The following is a 21,218-nucleotide window of genomic DNA, read 5'->3' on the forward strand; positions in this document are numbered from 1 at the left end:
CTTCGTTTGAAGATTATGCACAGTGTGACACTGCACTGATTACCTGTGCTGGACAGACGGATCTGGAGATTGTTTCCAATGTTATTCCTGAAGAAGAAGAAGAGTGCGACGAAGAAGAGGCAACTGCCGAGCCAGTTTCAAGCCCTATAACTCTAGCTGAGGTTGTAGGGTACATTGGAAAGTTGAAAGACTTTGTGTCTCAACAGCAAGCTGTGCCAGAAGAAGTGTACAAGAACATTGACTCTTTGGACAGTTTGTTACTTCCTGTGCTTTAAAAGTACAAGTGCAGAAGAAGATTACAGATTTTTTTGTCCTAGTGAGAAAGGCAGCATTATAACTGTTATGAACCTTGTACTTGTTGGTATGTACAAATTCCATTTCACACATTTCTAACACTATGGATGCCATTTCTCTTGCTCCATGAATTGCACTTCAAACTTTTGACTCAGTATGCCATGTCTTATGTTGGTCTAGTGAATATTCAGTTTAGTGAAGTTTCAGTTAAGTGAACTATTTCATTCGGTCCCTTGAAGTTCACTCAAGTGAGAGTTCACTGTATATAGCTTTCATTGATTACGAAAAAGCGTTTGATTCAGTCGAAACCTCAGCAGTCATGGATGCACTACGGAATCGGGGTGTAGATGAGCCATATGTAAAAATACTGAAAGATATCTATAGCGGCTGCACAGCCACCGTTGTCCTCCATAAAGAAAGCAACAAAACCCCAATAAAGAAAAGCGTTAGGCAGGGAGATACGATCTCACCAATGCTATTCACAGCGTGTTTACAGGAGGTATTCAGAGATTTGGAGTGGGAAGAATTGGGGATAAGTTAATGGAGAATACCTTTGTAACTTGCGATTTGCTGATGATATTGCCTTGCTTAGTAACTCAGGGGACCAATTGCAAGGCATGCTCACTGACCTGGAGAGGCAGAGCAGAAGGGTGGGTCTAAAAATTAATCTGCAGAAAACTAAAGTAGTGTTTAACAGTCTCGGAAAAGAACAGCAGTTTACGATAGGTAGCGAGACACTGGAAGTGGTAAGGGAATACATTTATTTATTTATTTATTTATTTGAGTACCCTAAGGGCCCATTAGGGCATTACATAGGGGGGGACGAAAAAGTTCAAGCATGAGTGAAATCTGTACAATGTAAATATATGAAGGCATTAGGAACCATAAAAAACATCTAGCAGAAGCGAACAAAAAAAGAAAGAAAGAAAGAAAAGGGTAACGAAATTTATACAATGTTTAGTAGTGTGAAACACGCATAAGAACCTAAAATGTGATGCAAACAATCAGTACCCATCGGAACACGAGTTTAAGGATACAATCAAACAAACATTTAGGTAAACAGCCTACACAGGTACATAGCAGATGAAACGGAATGAATTTTACACAATGCCAAGCACTTGAAAACGCTGTTTAAGTAAATATTCAAGAAAATGTGGGTTCTGACAGGTTGACACACTCTAAAAAGGTTAGCAGTGCTGCATGAAATGATGATGATTCCGTAAGCGAGACAATGTTTGCAGGTAGCGAGTTCCATTCGGCAATAGATAAAACTAGAGGCCAATTTTGATAAGCGTTAGTCCTGGCAAATATAGGTTTTACTTTATGAACATGGTCTGTGCGGGTAGAGATGTGGGAGCGGGAAGAATATGGGCTCGAGCGAATGCAGTGTTGCTGTGGTAAAGGCTATGGAAGAAGGTCAACCGTGATAATTTCCTGCGCATGTCAAGTGAAGGGAGATTAAGTAATTTCTTTAAGGCGGACACACTTTGATATCGCGAGTATGAAGTTAAGATGAACCGCGCAGCTTTATTTTGAACTGATTCGAGTAGGTTCGTGAGATTAGACTGATGGGGGTGCCAAATTATTGACGCATATTCTAAAGAAGGCCTGATAAGAGAACTGTATGCTCGAAGTCTGGTATCTGTGTTAGCAAGGTGTAAGTGACGTTTCAGGTAACCAAGTTTTTTGCATGCTTTTGTGGTGATGTGTTCAATGTGAGCATTCCAGCTTAAATTGGAGGTAAACAGGACACCCAAGTACTTGATTGAAGATACTGAGTCAACAGTAATACCGCGTATTGCATATTGGTCAGAGGTAGGTCGAGGTATCGAAGCAAATTTTATGTGTTTAGTTTTGGCTATGTTAATTTCCATCTGCCATGTGTCACACCAGTCAGTTAGCTTTGTTAAATCAAACTGCAATACAGAGATGTCGGCAGGGCAGCTTATTTCATTATATAAGACGCAGTCATCTGCGAAGAGACGTATTTGCGAGGTAATATTAGTTGCGATGTCATTTATGTATATTAAAAATAGCAGTGGCCCAAGGACGGATCCTTGAGAAACTCCCGAAGTGACGTGAGTGCAGTTAGAAAAGCAGTTGTTTAGACTGATTACTTGAAATCGGTTCGTTAGGAACTCCTCAATCCATCGCGTCGTGTTGTAGTTAAGCTGTAGGTTTCTAACTTTCAGTTTTAGTCGATTATGAGGTACTCGGTCGAAAGCTTTAGAAAAGTCAATAAAAATGGCGTCTGTACTAATCAATCTGTGCAAAGAAATGTGAATATCTGTTACAAGTTCATAAAGTTGCGTCTGACATGAGCGATTTTGGCGAAAGCCATGTTGGTTATTGAGGAGCAGGTTATTATCGTTAAGATAGGCTATAATGTGAGAGTATAGGATGTGTTCCAGTAATTTGCAGCAGATAGATGTCAGTGATATAGGTCTGTAATTATTAGGGTCTGCTGTATTACCAGATTTAAATACCGGTATCACTAATGCTGTTTTCCAATCTTCCGGTAGGCACCCTGTATCGAGTGATTGCTGAAATATTAGAGATAACAAAACTGAAGAGTAGTGCGAGGTTAATTTTAGAAGTTTAGCACTTATACCGTCAGGACCTGGGCTGGTTTTATGAGGAAGCCTGTCAATGGCACGAGAAACACCATGTTCCGTTATTATGATGGATGAAAAAGGGAATCGAATAGATGGTTGTTCAAGTATGTGAGTGTTATCAAGTGGCAGTTCATTAGTAAAAACTGCAGAGAAGCATTTGTTAAATAGCTCAGTGCTATCTTTTGTGTTGAGCACTGCTCCGTTTTCGGAAAGTAGTAAGGGAGCAGTGTGATCTGCTTTTGGGTTAACTACTTGCCAAAACTTTTTCGGATCAGTTTTTATCATATTGGGAAGGGTGCAAATAAAAAACTTGTGTTTAGCTTCGATAATTGTTGTTTCTATATGGCGTGCTATGGTTTTGTAATTTTGCCAGTCTTCTGGAGCATTTGTTCGCGCAGCTTTTCTGAACGCTCTTTTTTTCTTGTTTATACACTTCTTCACTTCGCGGTTAAACCACGGATCGTTCTGCCTTGAGCTGATGGTCATTCTTGGTATGCATGTAGTTTCAACTTCTTTGAGTTTATCGCGGAACAAGCTCCAGTTATCATGTACCGTTCTGTTTTGAAAATTGTTTGCAATGTCTGCTGTAAATGAGGCTAACATATCAATTATTCTGCCAGTGTCGGCGCGTGCGTAGTTGAGAATGTATTTTTTCGCTGTATATTTCTTGGCAGGTTTCAATGAAAAGGAACATTGCACCACCCTGTGATCACTTAATGGTTCTAGCACATGTGTGGCAGCAAGGTCTGGATGATTTGTTAAAATAATATCTAGTATGTGTTCACCCCGAGTTGGTTCGCGCACGACTTGAGTTAAGTGATGAAAATACAAGGTTTGTAGAAAATGAAGACACTCAGATCTGTTGCAATTTTCCTTTAACGAAGAAGTTGACCACTCGATACCTGGGTAATTAAAATCACCCCCTAATATTAGTATGCATTTTGGAAACTGGGATAAGACCTGTTGTAAAGCATCATTGAAAAAATGAACAAATTCCAAACGGCTATCGGGTGGACGATAGCATGCACCAATGACACATTGCGCATGTCCGATATGTGCAGAGACCCACACTATTTCAAGAGGAGAGTCGATTATCACTAGAGACGGTTGATAGTCATCTTTAATGACCACAATAACTCCGCCTCCTCGGAAGCCTTCCCGGTCCTTTCGAAAGATTACAAAAGATGGGTCAAGTGCAAGTTCGCTATTAGTGATGTCACTGGAAAGCCACGTTTCCGTACCTATTACTATATCTGTGGTGCAAGTATGTATGAGCGTTTTCAGTGCATCAATTTTATGAAAAAGGCTGCGGAAATTTGCCAAGAGCAACGAGACTGCATGTACGGGCGTGAGCTTACGCCTCTCAGTTGTTATTCGTCAATTACTAGAAGGTTGGTTCCTTGCAGCAACCTGTACAACATTATTAGTGACTGAATCGAACCGGTAAACAGAATCTTTAAAATGTAGAGACATATAACGAATAGAAAAACGTTCGTTTCCCTCACGATTGCTCTTAGCAAACTCGCGCAACTTCCTACGAGCCAACTGTGCCTTAGGCGAAAAGTCTTCTTCTATCCACACTTTAGGGGACTCGAGATTTTTCAGTTTATGGGCATTTTGTAGGACTTCGGTTTTAGATTTAAAGTTGAGGAATTTAATTATAATAGGACGGTGAAAACCGTGACGGCGCTGACCAATACGGTGAGCACGCTCAATGTCTCCAACGTTGACCTTCAAGTGAGTGGAACAAAATTTGTTCACAGTGGCTTCGGATTCGGCGTATCCTTCATGGCCCTCTTCGGGTATACCCTTGATTATAAGGTTGTTGCGCCTCATTCTGTTACTTATGTCGTCCACAACATCGACGAGTTCTTCATTTGCTTTAGATATGTTTGTCTTAACTTGCTGAACAGAATTTTTGACAGCGTCAAAGTGCTTTTTGATTTCCGGTACGCTACTAATCTTTTTTTCAATGGCAGTGACCCGGGTATTTAAGCTTGCAATTTGGTCGTTAACTTGTTTTAAATCGGATGAAATTTCTTCACGAAACTCTTTCAGAAAGGTCAGTACGTCCTCAATCTTGGGCCCGGGATTACTTTCCACGTCTCCAGCTCGAAACAAGAGCAGAGCGAGACAAATGCACAGCAATGTCAATGAGGGTCTGGGGCTAAGCGTGTGAATAAAGCACGAGCTGTCACGTAAAAGTTCAACCCCACTGTGACTGCGGCATGCAAACAAACCAATGCGTGCGCGGTATGTGCACAGATCCACACCCATTTGAACATCAAAAAAGGCACATACACGGGGGATCAACGGCCAAAACAAAAATCACCTAGGGCTAAACGAACAACTCAAAATTATGGCCTACCTATGACAGGAAAACGCACAACTCAGTAAATGCTGCTTGTGGCCGCGAATCCCAACGAGTTGCTGCAGTGCTGGTCCTTTTATAGGTCCAGGTGGCGCTCCTTCCGATACCGGCGACGCAGGCTCAGTGAAGTTCCGCTGCGGAACCAAGATAAGGCTCAGGTGATGCAGAGCTTCAGTTTCTGATGATGGGCGGCCAGGCAGCACACGGCGGCAAGCACGAGTCACCCTATGACAGGAAAACGCACAACTCAGTAAATGCTGCTTGTGGCCGCGAATCCCAACGAGTTGCTGCAGTGCTGGTCCTTTTATAGGTCCAGGTGGCGCTCCTTCCGATACCGGCGACGCAGACTCAGTGAAGTTCAGCTGCGGAACCAACATAAGACTCAGGTGATGCAGAGCTTCAGTTTCTGATGATGGGCGGCCAGGCAGCACACGGCGGCAAGCACGAGTCACCCTATGACAGGAAAACGCACAACTCAGTAAATGCTGCTTGTGGCCGCGAATCCCAACGAGTTGCTGCAGTGCTGGTCCTTTTATAGGTCCAGGTGGCGCTCCTTCCGATACCGGCGACGCAGACTCAGTGAAGTTCAGCTGCGGAACCAAGATAAGACTCAGGTGATGCAGAGCTTCAGTTTCTGATGATGGGCGGCCAGGCAGCACACGGCGGCAAGCACGAGTCACCCTATGACAGGAAAACGCACAACTCAGTAAATGCTGCTTGTGGCCGCGAATCCCAACGAGTTGCTGCAGTGCTGGTCCTTTTATAGGTCCAGGTGGCGCTCCTTCCGATACCGGCGACGCAGACTCAGTGAAGTTCAGCTGCGGAACCAAGATAAGACTCAGGTGATGCAGAGCTTCAGTTTCTGATGATGGGCGGCCAGGCAGCACACGGCGGCAAGCACGAGTCACCCTATGACAGGAAAACGCACAACTCAGTAAATGCTGCTTGTGGCCGCGAATCCACTACTTGTGGATCCACTGCTTGTGGCCGCGAATCCACTACGAATCCACGCACATCTACTTAGGACAGGTAGTGACCACGGATCTGGATCATGAGACTGAAATAACCAGAAGAATAAGAATGGGCTGGGGTGCATTTGGCAGGCATTCTCAGATCATGAACAGCAGGTTGCCATTATCCCTCAAGAGAAAAGTGTATAATAGCTGTGTGTTACCAGTACTCACCTACGGGGCATAAACCTGGAGGCTTACGAAAAGGGTTTTGCTTAAATTGAGGACGACGCAACGAGCTATGGAAAGAAGAATGATGGGTGTAACGTTAAGGGATAAGAAAAGAGCAGATTGGGTGAGGGAACAAACGCAGGTTAATGACATCTTTGTTGAAATCAAGAAAAAGAAATGGGCATGGGCAGGCCATGTAATGAGGAGGACTGGATTGGAAATGGTCATTAAGGGTTACGGACTGGATTCCAAGGGAAGGGAAGCGTAGCAGGGGGCAGCAGAAAGTTAGGTGGGCGGATGACATTAAGTTTGCAGGGACAACATGGCCACAATTAGTACATGGCCGGGGTAGTTGGAGAAGCATGGGAGAGGCCTTTGCCCTGCAGTGGGCGTAACCAGGCTGAAGATGATGAATGGCTTGCAAATGATGCTACATGCACTGTGGAAGCTTTATTCACTTCTGTAGCACTAGCAGAGCAAAGTGGACTAGGCAAACACACAACTTCTCACCTTGTTAGTAGTCCTCAAAGATAATAGCTACGATGGCAATACTGCAGACAATTTAGACACAACACACACAAAGTGCAACATCTGTAAAATTATCTATTGGCACCCTTCTGAAACAGGGTAGTGACAAATATTCACCTAGTCTGCTTGAACTAATCAGGTATGCTATACTACATGCCTTCAATCTAGCCATTTTGCCTACATCTCCTTAATATTTTTTCTTTTCCTTAAAACTTGTATATGTACCGTGTACCGTTACCTATGCCTGTAACAAATCAGGTTTTATCAATCTCTTCCCTGCTTTTTTTTTCTCTACCAATGCTCCAAATGCCTCTTGCTTCTCTCGACTGCTGACTGGTTAATACTTCCATCCACTTGAAATCCCAGCGCTTCTGGAAGGTGTACGTTTTACCAATGGGTCTTGCTGGGTGAATACCTTCGCATTCCATTAGAATGTGCAGTTCTTTCTCCGGATCTTTGCTGCAGCAGACACATGCCTCATCCTGTGGCAAATATTTGCTCCAGTATGTTTTTGTGCTAAGGCAATCAGCTTGAGCCTCAAACAGGAAAGCACTGCCCTCTGTGCTATTGCACAGATTTTCCTTCCTAATTTATTTCTTGCCATTTTTGTTAATCTCCATGGTCTTTTTGTTTCCATATTTTGCATCCAATTTACTGTCTCCGTTTCTCTCACTTTCTTTTTCATTGCTCCTGGAAGTACCCTGAACTATGGTTGCCAACTTTCCCGACCTCTTCCTCCATTCTGTGTCCACGTTTTTGAGGTGTAGATACTTGTGCACTTTAGCCACCCATATATTTTCATCCATGTTCTCAAGTCTTTCTTAAAAATTAAGTTTGCTCTGCACTTCTCCAACTTCAAAAGAGGCCCCCAAACCATATCACCTTGCACTGCCTCATTTGTGACGTTACTGCGGGCCCCCAAAGCCAATCGGCATGCCAATCTTTGGTAAACTTCCTACGACAAGGTATTCAATTTTAAGCGCAGAATGGCATTTGCCAACATTAGCACTGGTACCATTACTCCTTTCCCGGACTCCACGCATCACCTCATATTTATTGTAGCCCCAAAGTGCTGTTTCACTATAACTACATGCTGCTTCCCTTTTTTTGATTATCTTGGCGAGTGCTTGAGTAGGTCTTTCCTTTGTTTATGTAACACCCAGGTATTTATATTGGTTGACTATGGGTATGACTTCCTGTATTAAAGAGGCTCCGAACATTGCACGAAAATCCTTTTAATGTTTCTCTCTCTATCATGTTGAATTGACATGTCATTGTTTCATTAAAGATCATAATTCCGGATTTCTCTGCGCAAAACTTAAGGCCTAGATTTGTTGATGCGTTACCACATATTTGCAAGTTTCTAAATCTATTGCACTGTCCGCTAGTAGCACTATGTCATCCACATATATTAGCACAAGGGCCTTCCTGTTGCACCCTTTGCCCTTATGGGTGTAAGATAAATCGAACACTAATTCATTGTTTTCGTCATCTTGATATAAAATTAACATAAAGCGTTAAAAACAATGAAGACAGAAGCCACCCTTGCTTGTCCTTGGTGAATTTCCACAACATATTTCCAGCCTTCCCACACAATTTGTACTCCATTGTTCCTGTATATCTCCCTCAGCAGCTCCATGAAATTGTTGTCTATGCCTTCATGCTTGAGAATATCCCATAGCAATTTCATCTACGTTGTCATAAGTTCCCATATCTAGAAACACTATCCGTAAAAGTCTAGTCTGAGCTACTGAAATCTGTCTGAAAGACGGATCAGAGATTGCTCTGACGGATGCCAATAAAACCACATGATTAGCAGATCTTGCTACGAACAATGATGCAAGTATAGAGGCATACTGTAGCCATACTGGCCAGTCCTTTAATAAAAAGAAGCTCTGCTGTGTCCAGCTGCCCCATCGAAGCTACTGGCCAACAACTAGGACGGTGTCACCACCTTTGTGTTAGCTGCTGTGCTACCATTATTTGACAAGCTGGAATCACACACATGCTTGTTTGTGTAGCCCATGGAAGTCAAGCTATCACAAACTGTAGCCAACAATTCTGACTTGCAGCACTTAGTCTTGAGTAATCCTTTTCTTCATTGTAATGTGAGGTTAAAATTAAATGTCCCGAAAGTGCACAGCGGGTTACGGGATGCTGTAGTGGAGGGCTCCGGATTATATGACCACTTCAGGCTCATTAACATGCACAGGCGTTTTTGCATTTTGGTCTTATTGAAATGTGGTCACCACAGCCGGGATTTGAACCCACAACCTCGTTCTCAGCAGTAGTGTGCCACAGCCACTGAGCTACCACAGCAAGCAGTAGAAGATTCTCATTGAATGCAGCCAGCTGACAACACGCATCAAAACACATTCACTTCAATGAACCAAACAGGCCAGACCAGCACTCATGCTTTCATCGGCACTGTGAATGAAAGCAGAACTTGCACAGCACACATGTATTAATCAGTTCATTTTGTCCTCTCTCGCGAGAGATAAAAGCTTTAATCAAGGAAATAAAACAGCCTGGCTCATATCATGTTTCATATTTGCTGCATGTCATGTGTCAAACCAGAGTTTGTTACCTTTGAGAACATTATAAGGCCTTGCCAGAAAAGTACTTCATACAATGCTATTGTGCATTCTTTTTAATGGCAGATGTAACTTGCTTTTCATGTGCACAGTGTGCCGTATTTGGCCCAAAATGCCACAGTTTTCAGAACATGAACATCAACAAAGACCAGGCAATTTATTTTGCTTACGTAGTGATTATTTGACATATATACAGGCTGCAGAGAAGAGAGTAGTTATACAGTGGAACCAGCATTTGCTGTTTTCACATTAGGTCTTTCATTTGGTATTGCAGACTTGGCAGCAAAGTTGTACTTCTTCTTTCTGTCTGGACCAATCTGCTCACTTTTCACAATAGCTTCAACAGCCTTTAGAGCATCCCGATACTTGCTTTGAAGTGGTTCAAGTCCATCAGTGTCACTAAGATTGAGAGGCTGAATGTCTGTCTTCCCAGCTGATGAAAGCATTTCCTTGAAAGCTTGTAATTGACCTTGCCGCAGAAATGTCACGGCTGTGCCTGGAACGCCAGCACGCGCAGTCCTACCCACCCTGTGTACATATGTTTTAATAAATTTTGGAGGGTCATAGCATATGACATGCCGTACATTCGCCACGTCAAGACCTCTGGCCAGAACATTTGAGCAAACTAAGATGTCCAGTTTTCCAGAAGCAAACTTTCTCAGCACTCGTGCACGTTCTGCTGTGCTCAGTTTTGCAGAAAATTCTTCAGCACGAACATTACCCATTTCTTTAAGCACCAAGCTAAGCCTGTGGGCATCCTCCTTAGAAGCAGTAAAACAAAGGGTGTCCCGGAAACCATGGTTTGCCACAAGATCCCATACAGCCAATGGCTTTGTGCTATCATGAGTGAGGTAGTAAAACTCACTAAGCCCCTGTGGTGTAGTATACTTTCCAACGAAAGTTTTCTGTCGGTGTTCATCACCTGGCACATTGATTGTGGCAGTGGCTGTGAAGAGTTTTGGCTGAAAAAGCATAAGGCTTTGCAGTTTGTCAGGATCCTGAGTCAGTGTTGCCGAGTACAGCAGCTTTTGCACAGGCTCTCGGCAATGCTGAAGACAGCAAACAGTCAATGGGTGCGTGCACAGCCGGTCGTGGACAGTCCCTCCACAACAGCAGTTGATTTTGCCTGTACCGAAAACAGCCTGTTCTACCTCGGGAATTAATGTTGTTTGCACATCTTCAATAACTCTGTCAGCTTCATCAAGCACAAAAAACTTTAGCAGATGCAGGTTAAAGCCAGGAGTCTTGCGTATGTGGTCAAGCAGACGTCCTGGAGTAGCCACTACAATGTCTACTAAGCTTGCATAGCCCTTAGCACCTTTGCGAACAAGCAGTCCCTGTTCTTCGGCAAATGTTTTCGTCCCGGTCACCAACTGCACATTCAGTGATGTTGCACCAACATACTGCAAGAATACAGCATGGACTTGTGCTGCGAGCTCCTTTACGGGAAGGACAACAACAGCACGAACTGCACGTACAACACGAACTTTTAGGTCTTCTATAATAGGTATAACATATGCAAGCGTCTTGCCACTACCTGTTGGTGCAGAAACACAAATATCTCGTGGCGGCAGGTGTGAACGCCGTTGCTCTGACGAAAGCAACCACGGAACTACTTTTTCTTGAACAGGAAATAGCTTCCGTATGTGGTTTGTAGCCAACACAGACATCATCTCAGCACTTAGGCTGCTGCTGAAGTGTTCTACTTTCCTGCTACCAGGCTTTTTGCCTTTCTTCACAATTGATGCAACCATCTCTGGATTGGATAACCATTCTGGTAGGACTCGGTGAACAACATCTGTTCTTTTCACCTGCACATCACCCAAAATCGGATAATATTCTCCAGGACTGGTATCAACAGGCTCTTGAACAGGTTTGTGGTCACCATCTCCTGTGCCTTCAACCTTACCACCATCTAACTCATCATCCAATGCAGTATGCTGATGATCTACGGTGGATTCTGTTCCTGCTGGCAGATTGTAGTTGGCTCCATTGTCACCAGCAACACTCAAGCCTTCATTGCGTCTGTCACGTCGCATGCGAGGCTGTTGGCTTTTCTTCCTTCGACTTTTCTTCTTTACTGCTGGTGTTTCCAATGTCAATACATCAGACAAAGGTTCCGCAACAGCTGGAGCTGCATCACCAACCGGAGACCCCAGCTTGGCTTTCTTAACAAGTGGCACCACAATGTTATCCTGGGCAAGGCAGTTGTCACCAATTTCCAATGTCTTGCCATCCTTTTGACTACCTTCTAGTGCAATGGCTGCCAAATCTGTTTGCAGACACCCATCTTGTGCCAAATTACGAGCCTCCTCTTGTTTCCGTTTGGCTTTCCTTAAAATTTTCCGTAGTCGCTTGTCCGGATCAAACTTTTGCTTCGCTGACTCAGTGTCGTCGGTGAATCTATAAGATGAAATGTAGAAATACACAAACACATAATGCCCATGGATATCATCGGCACACGTAAAGTGGTGTTACATTACATAAGTAACGAAGCTGCACTGCTATGGCACTGACACATATTTTCAACGTTACAGAAACTTTACTGCACACTGTTCGCATGTAAAAGGATGACGCGTATGCTAGAGCACTGCAAAGGCTTAGGTTTACTTATAAGCCCGAGCCCAGCTCAGCCCAGCCCATGCAAGCAAGTGCAGCCAGGCTTGGGCTGCACTCTTGTAACTTCGGAAAACTGCTGACTATAAAAATTGACACACCGGAATTTTAGGTCAGTGATGTCTCTAAGTCTCTGGGAAAGCTGGGGCAGGCAAGCCATGGCACAACAGCAGCACACTCCACAGAATAGTGTATGTTAGCAGCAACTTGAAGAACAACTTGGTGGCGTAAATTATAAACTGCATTGTCTACGTCATGCATGCACTTTGGTTAACAGCCTACATGTTGAAACTAAAGTAGGGAGAGCCCAAATTCACTCGTAATATGAAACATGGATACCTACATTATAGGCTGAAAAGTTGACAGCATTAAAATGAAGCTGAATAAAGCAATAAAAATTGCTTGTTCCATGTGACAATACGGATGAATGTGAGCATTAGCCTTGCGTGTCACTAATTTATATTTATAGGAGCTACAACTTCTAGTCGCAGTGCATTAACGAATTCAGAAAGCCAGTAGGACAGCACAATTTAATTTATAATACTACCAGGTTTATTGGCTTAGGCTCTAGCATTCCACATTGCACTTGTTCTTCGAGATTCAGAAGTGAGATGAAATGGTTAGTGATGTGTACATGAGTGGCCACCTATACTTTCGCCATATATTGCCGTACAACTACTTGGCTAATTTGTTACAGGTGTTCATGTCAAACTAATGCACTGGCAGCATAATGAACAGAGAATGCAATTTTTTTTCTTCCTTTTTTTTACATGTTCCTCTGATCCAGTGAAAGTGTGGCACAGTTCACAAATTAGTGTCGAGCAAATAATTTGTGTGGCTGGTATCTTCCCACCAACCCAAAACTGGACTAGGATGGACAGCTGGGCCTAATGGTATCTCCCCCCCATTATCGGAAAACTAGAGTGCAGCAACGAAACAGCGCTTGTTTGCATCATCTTCATTGTGTCTCGTCGTTCCTGCACTCTAGTTTCCTGGTACAGAACTGGTCCATGCTTTTTAGGCTCAAAGGCTAATGGGCTGAACTGGGACAGGCTGAGATGGTCCCAAGCTGGGTACCGGCTAGGTTTGAAACCACTGGCGCCAGGCACGGGCAGCGCATGAGACAGAAAGGCTCAGGCCAGAAAAAAATGGCCTCTGCTGTGTTCTAGCTTATACTCCATCTTACTGACTCCATGCAGTGGAGTGGAAGCTACCAAGTGTGTCATGGCAGCCGGGGGTGCGTAAAGGTATGTAGTGCTCTCATTCAATATCACCTACAGCACATACAGTTTGTTATGGTGCAAGCAAATTGCGCACAGATGTTTCTACGCTTTGTTAGGTCCTAAACAACAGCTTCTAATACATGCTACACGACAGTAAACTACAATGCATCTTATTTAAGTCAGGAACAGTCCTTTACAAAAGCGATTGATTATTCATTCAAGTCGAGATTCAGACATATGACAAGCATCTGTTTAGCTTTCCTGTGTTCTCTCGATGCATTACATCTAGCCTTGATTGCCTTTAACGTCTTTATTCTATCAACAAGGACGTGCTCGCGTCAGTTGCTAGTGAGCGCCTGTATCGTCCACATTCACACGCAATCTGTGTTCGCGCGCATTTAAGCACTTTGAAGTAGACGGTCACTGACCGCAACGCTTCTACTTCGGTGATCTGTGCCACCAACAATGTGTTATTTGCGGAGTGCTAACCAATTTTGTTGCGCAGTGTGACGGGGCTTCAAGTTTTCAAGATGGCACATGCTCGCTTAAGTCACTTGGCTTCAAATTAATATTAAGGCTGAGAACACAGTAGAATACCATTCAGTACAACTCACCTGCTTACAACGTATAGTTTTTCCATGTTGCTTGTAGAACCACCGGTATGTTTACAAGCAGAGAGTTTTGTAGGTACTCATACGTTGCAAATCCGCCAAAACAACGTGCATCGCACGCTCATAGAATAAGGAACCAACCTGTACAGGCTTCGGATTGACTTCGATCTTTAGACTAGTGGCGTTTGCTTGCGGCGCAGTAAAAGAAGCTACACTCAAATATTATCGTGTAAAATCTAATTTTATTGATGCAGTATCTTATATAATGCACAACACATTACATAAAGTTTGCATGACTTTGAGATTGAAGCACGGTTTACCACCAGGGCACATCAGGGTATGGTCAACGTTTTTAGATTGGGTATGGTGTACTTTATAGAGTTACTATCCTGTACTTAGGTGGTATACTTTGAGCATATACAGTAATTCTATGTGTACTGAAATGGGGCAGTGTGTCGTCCGCACAGCAAAACAATGGGATAACCGGGGACGCTTCTGCGACGACGCCACAAGCAGGACGCTACGGCGTGCCTAGCGCGTTAAATTTAAACATGTTGTGTAAAACTTTCTGCATTTATGAACTAAAACGCTCTCAAAACAATTGAAATTAACTGATTTCACAAAAAAACATCCTGGATATATCAAAATACACAAGTACAAGTAAAACTCGTGAGCGCTGCCAATTGTGCCAAACAGCATGTTCCTCGTGCATTCGGCTCTGAGGTGCAGGCAGTGCTGTCTGCTTGACTGGAGTGCTTGAACTTTTATGCCTAGATGACGGAGAGATGTAGTATTGACCTAAAGAAACCAAAGGAGGTCTAAAATAAAATTTATAGTGGAAGCTAGCACAGCTTCTGATCAGCAGAATTGAAACCTGTACCTTCTCTTCACCACTGGAGTTTGCTTGCAGCTCAAGTATTTTTGCTCTGATAACATGTCCATTAAAATTTGCCAAGACATTCAGGCTTTACTCTAAAAGCAGCGACTCCAAGTAACACGTCAAGCAGGGTCTGTATGGCAGAATCAGCCACTAACATGGTATTTTAGTCTCTTCATTTTCTTTGTTAAATGAAGATCTGGGACCTCGGAGCCATTTAAAAAGTACTACGAAGCGTACTAGCACCCTAAATAACTTAATATACCTAATAGATTTTCTGCAGCCAGTTTAAGCTTCATTTCCCGGGATGTTATTGTGTGGTGGAGTCGTGGTGCAGAAGGTGGTGACATAATAATAGAACATTGAAACCATGCCAGAGAACACCTATGACAATGCATCATTTTGATGATCACTCCAGCTTGCTGAGACGCCTGCTATCCTGCTACATTGTTCCTCGCAACAGTTAAAAGCATGGGAGGTGACCAAATGAGTGCCAGAATACTGTAATGTCCTGCTTCCACGTGACCACCTGGGAATGCGGGGTCAGATTTTTGTTAGCTACAACCATATGAAGCATCTGTTGGCTTTCATATGGGTGTAGCCAAAAAAAAAAGCGGGCCCCTCAGTTTCCCTTCTTTTTGTTCATTACATAATGAGGACCACGACTCCAGCAGATTTGATGCCATCAGGTAGCGTGCGATAGTTTGTCAGCTGCCAGCTCCTAAAGAGTTAATGTACGTTCGCTATCGGTCAAAAGGGTGTTCTACATCCGCCACGGTAGCCAGCAGTGGTGCTGGCTAACACTCCCAGGCTTGCGTCTTGTACACATATATAAATACCCAAGAAAGTGGACATGAGAATAGCTGCCGCTGTAGAGGATGTTGCTAGTGCAACGTATGCGCGTAATGCGGAGGTTGTGGGTTTGGCTCCCATCGGCGGGAAGTCGTGTTTCGTCCAATTTCACTTACCTTTAATATGCAATTTCTACACTTCAATTAAAACCAAATAATTTCCCCTATGCCTTTCTTGGCTTCATTATCTGTTGGCTTCATATGGTTGCACCTGGGAATGTGGTCACGTTGAAAGTTTTGCATTATTGGAGGCCTGGAAAATAGGCAACGTAGTGGCAATTCATAAGACAAGGAGCTGAGAACTTGTTTAAAATTATTGGCCTATCTCATCGACACGTGTTTCCTGCAAGACATTAGAGCATATACTGTACGCAAGCGTTTTTAATCAAACAATAGCCTTTTCGTAGTTTACCAGCCAATTCAGAACTGGCCACTCTTGCGTTACCAACTTGTATAGCTGATTTTACTCATGATCTACACCTGTCATTTGATAAGGGCATGCAAGCTGATTGTATGCTGATTGATTTTCAGAATGCCTTCCATAAAATTTGTCACACTCTCTTATTACTCAAGCTATCCTATCTCACTTTTCCTGAAAATATTCTTTCCTTGCTCCACGTACAATTATTTGATTTGAAGCTCTCAAAAAGCTAACTACAATAGAATCTCACTGATACGATCTTCACGGGAACCGGAAAATAAAATATATCATCCAAAAAGCATATTATCCAAAACGAGCTAAAAAATAAAGTATGAAAATAGGCGTACTAGGTGACAAACTCAATAAGAAAAATTCGTGAGACGTTGAGTGCTACTGCTCCACATAACATGTTATGCAAAGCAGCATCACTCGATGCCACGTAAACCGCAGCTAATGCACTTTTACTCAGCAACGTTGAAATAGCTCGTCAGTTTGCGCTGGACTTTCCTTTCTTTTTTTCAATATCCATAAAAACGTTCTTCTAGAAGTTACAAAAAAAGCCGCGGTTTCCTCACTCAACTGGGCAGCTGCGCACCACCAGTCAGTGTGGCCGCACTGCCACAGCAGCATTTTACCGTCACCGGTGTACCGCAAGCATTTTTTCTCCAACGTGGCTTGGGCTTAGCACATTTGTGGGTCGTTGTAATGTTAGTGAGGCTAGTACACTAGAATATAAAGCTATCAGTTTTAGAAATACCAGTAAACCCCACTTCTGCAATGGTATTATCGAATTTCAGGTGAAAATGTGATCGCAGTAACCGTATGAAAAAATATTATTGTTCCTAGGTTGGCTGGGAAAAGAGGGAAAGCGTGTTATCCTGAAAACTGTATTATGCAGAATCGTATCAATGAGATTTCACTGTATAATGGATGAGACAACTAAAGTTTGTCTCATCCGACATACCCAAAGGATCTGTTCTCAGGCCTTTGCTCTTCCTTTATATTCATAGCGATGGCTCCAGTTTAATTTCTAATGTGAGTTTATATACAAGTGACAATAGTCCTTTACAGGGGAATTCATGATGCTGACCTATTTGCAGTGGAAGATGACCTAGATGCAATTTCTGTTTGATGTGCTCAGTGTCACATACTTTTAAATGTGGCCAAATGCAAACACATATATTTTTCTCATGCAAATGCAGTCCATCTGAGGGACAGTACTATTTGGAACTATTCAGCTATTACTGGAGCTATCAAATTTAAGTATTTAGGCATAACTTTCATAAGTGGTTTTATGTGGAATTCCTGCATAGGTGGCTGTAGTCTTTAAGACAGGAAGTAAGCTTTTAAAGTATGCTCCACAGAAATACTGTACATAATGATTATTTGTTCTATCCTGAAATACACCTCAGTCATATTAGAACTTACACACAGAATCTTACATACCCTCTTGAGACGATACAAAACCAGGCTGCACGTTTCATTACAAGCAACTGCACATTTTGAAGCAGTGTCATTGCATTAAAAAATTCTCTCGGCTGGCCTGCCCTTGCAATGCATCACACTTTTTCATGTATTTCATTTTGAAGGTTTCATTGCCCTAAATAAAGACGCCTACATTAAGTGACCTGTGTAATCTCACATCACCTCAGTCACATGCTTCAGATAAAGGAAATGTCATCTTATGCGCTTACTTTCAAAAATTCATTTCTTTCCTGAACTAACAACTCTTAGAACTCATCATCCCTGTGACGTCATTGAAGTTGCTTGTCGCAACAAATTCTTTTACAGGTCTGCGAAATCATGTACGAGTTGAAACGTTTATGCTTTTTGTTCAGTTCATGTGTGAACTTGACTAGTATTTTGCATTTGTGCCTCTAAACTTTTGTTATAAGGTTTTCTGTATAGCTGTACTAGTGTTTCATACTGTTTTCCACCATAATATTTTATCACACGTATATCTTTTGTGTATAAATGTTCGTTTACCCCACTGCCCACTGGGCGAGCGTAGGCATACCAATAAATAAAAGAAGCTGGAAATACCATTTAGGACATTAGTAAGCAAACATGACTCCTGGCAACAGAGCATCAGCCAGTACTTGTTAAAGAAGCTAAATGTGCTGTGCGACAAAAGGAATCAAATGATGTCGCCGAGTTTTCACACAGAGTGTAGAGCATAAGATATGTGTTTTCCATTGACATTGAAAATTTGTATTATTAGGTACCACATGCTACATTATTTGTAGCCATGACGGCCTGTATAGATGAACTCAGGGCTGTTGCATTTCAGTATTCAACAGGCATGTCTGTCTACATTTTTAATGCGAAGTGTTCTTCTCCGAGTCCATCCACTTTCTGGCGGGCGAGCCCATCTTGCTGTTCTCGTGGGCCAATCCAAGTGATAGCGCAGTCTAAAATTATGCGCCACTGTGGCAACTGGGTATATGCCAATGGGTTGCAGATTGCTTTCAATGTTATATCTTGCCATTCCAAACATTGTCTTATTATAAATATAAGCACTATAGCCTATTATAATCTCTACATAACCATTCACTACACAGCAGCTATACATTTTTCATGAAACCGTCTTGTGCTGCAACGTGTCACACAATGCTTGGCATTACATTAATGTCAACTACGATTGAGTCTGCCACTTCTTGACCTTGTTAGAAGCTTATCTTAATTCAACCTTTATTACATTTGACAAGGAGATTTATCTGCAATGGCAAGGAATATGCATAGGATCCTGCAGTGCTCCAGTGCTCTTAATATTTTTTTCTTCCCAGGTTGACAAAGCATTTGACGCAGTTTTTAGAGGGCCCCTCACCAGGTTTGGCCATTTTAAGCAGACAAGCGCAGTATATACAATGCACAAATAATAAAACCTACAACCAGAATGTCTGCAAGTCTTTGTATTACTCAGTGTGATAGAGAGAGGGACGTACTTCCATTTCGTCTGCCGGTTCCCACATTGTGCAGTGGTGCGCACAGATTACAAAACTACAGTCGAGTGCGTCTACAATGAAATTACCTGTATAACGAAGGAATAATTATGCCCCAGTTCTGTTGTGAGCTTTGTCGTGCGCAACCTTCACAAGGAAGTGACCTGTGTAACAAATATTTCGGAAGCCCCAAGCACTTCATTATAAAGACATTCGACTGTATCTCCAGATGTGCGCGCACTGAGAGATTCATTTCAGTGTAGTTCAGAAGTAGCCTGACAACAATGCAAGTGTTGTGTGCACAGCGCGAAACGGGAGACCACAACAGCTTGTGCGCAAGATCGTCACCAGAAGTGCGCACTGCGCAGCAAAAACATGAGAAAAAAAAAAAGAAAAAAAGATGTGGTGCGATCCTCCAGCTCTGGTATGGGAGAACACAGGGAAGGAATTTCGCTTGCAGAGGCTAGACGAGGCAAGTGAAGAGAGCGTCTATGTTGGCAGTTAAGCTTCCCTTTTGAAATCATGGGTTCACAACATTTCAAACATTTCTATCTCTGCTAATAATGAAACAATTTGAAAAATTATTGTGGTAGAACACTCTTTAGAAGGCACATAACAACTTCCAGCATATAACTCAAATTTGCTGTGGGGCCTGGTTAAGGGGACCTTTAAAGGGGACAGCGGCTGTGGGGTTCTAAGGGTTTTTAGATACATGGGCTATTTAAAAAAATATATTGTTTTAAAGTAACTTGCACTCAGGTGGACCAAGCTATGATCAATGAAGTTTTAGCAGCCTTTCAGCAAAATGGACAAGGTCTGCAGTTCACTCACAAGCTGCCTCATAATGGGACAGTTACTAGAGCTACAGATTATTTTTGGAAGCAGACATGCCTGTTGGAAGTATTTGCCCCATGTTAAAGAGGAACTGTTACTGTTTAACTCTGCTTGCTTGAAGACAGCAAAGAAGGAAAACACTGAACTTTGCCTACGTTTACCTCTTCTTCTTAATAAGCCGTGTCCACCTCAAACGCAGAATAGCTTTGATAACCGGGTATGCCACCTGAGGAGGGTTGGGTTCTCGAGCTCGACACTGACTTCAGCAGAGAACCTCCTGCAAAAGGTCAAGTGCGCTACACAAAAAAAGGTGTTAGCCCAGTGTCTGAACATAAGACCTGAGGTGATGCCTTACCCGCTGTGGTGGCTTAGCAACTATGGCATTACGCTGCTAAGCGTGATATTGCGGGATCAAATCCTGGCCGCCGCGACTACATTTATATGGTGGCAGAATGCAAGAAACACCCGTGTACCATACTTTGGGTGCACATGGAAGAACCCCAGGTGATCATAATTAATCCAGAGTCCCTCACTATAGTGTGCCTAATAATGAGATTGTGGTTTCGGCACGTAAAGCCCTAGAATTTAATTGTGATGCCTTGTCTACTGTAGGGGTTGGGGCTAACATGCCTAGCACCGCCTAGCCAAGGTCTAAGGAGACACGTAGTTTGTCCCCACTCTGCAATGCATGCATAAGGGTGCCGCGGTAGGTTCGCTGACTCACAGGTAAGGCGTAGAGAAGACTTCAGCCATGGTACAAATTAAAAGGGGATTTACTCCCTGTTATATACAAAAGACACATACAATAAAGGTGGGGTTATGGCACTAAGGTGGCAGTCGCAGACTATGGGTGAAAGCTCCTGGGAAGTCTGCTGATCCACACAGGCTCTTCCGAGCAACGTTAGCCACACAATGGGAAGTGGCCCTGCACGTCCAACAGCCAAGAGCGCCGAAGGTTAATCTGCTGGGCGAAGTTGCCCGCATACCTCGGATGCTGAATGAAGGAGAGGGTGAGAGAACCCCGCTCTTCAGGCACTGTTCGTATGCGCGGTGCATGGCGAGTATTTCGTACCACCTTTGAATTGAACATTTTGCATACGGCCTTGCATGCCATTATTGCGATAGCAATTATATGGACACTCCAGGTGTATGTTCGCTGTCGTCTTGATGTTCGTATGTCACTGTGATGTTCTGTATGGCGTGCACAGTGTGTGCAAGTGAAAGCGTGCAAGGGTGGGCTGAGGATGGTGCCTTGATCTC

At 43.1% G+C, this 21,218-nt stretch overlaps 1 protein-coding gene across 1 annotated transcript; it reads right to left on the minus strand.

Annotated features, from left to right (window-relative positions):
* Positions 1–9,721: 9,721 nt before the first annotated feature.
* On the minus strand, positions 9,722–14,173 carry Dbp73D (putative ATP-dependent RNA helicase Dbp73D). Its single transcript, XM_050196800.3, has 2 exons — positions 14,037–14,173; positions 9,722–11,986 (listed from the first exon to the last, which is right to left on the minus strand). The coding sequence occupies exons 1-2, from the start codon at positions 14,060–14,062 to the stop codon at positions 9,799–9,801; spliced, it is 2,214 nt and encodes a 737-aa protein (XP_050052757.1). The 5' UTR covers positions 14,063–14,173; the 3' UTR covers positions 9,722–9,798.
* Positions 14,174–21,218: the final 7,045 nt, after the last annotated feature.

This window comes from Dermacentor andersoni, chromosome 1 (genome assembly GCF_023375885.2).
Source record: "Dermacentor andersoni chromosome 1, qqDerAnde1_hic_scaffold, whole genome shotgun sequence".
NCBI lineage: Eukaryota > Metazoa > Arthropoda > Arachnida > Ixodida > Ixodidae > Dermacentor > Dermacentor andersoni.

Coding starts and splice junctions, on each gene's coding strand:
- Dbp73D (XM_050196800.3), bottom strand. CDS start 14,062: ATGGAAAAACTATACGTTGTAAGCAG. Junction 11,987..14,036: donor AAACTATACGTTGTAAGCAG/GTGAGTTGTACT, acceptor TTCATCTTATAG/ATTCACCGACGACACTGAGT.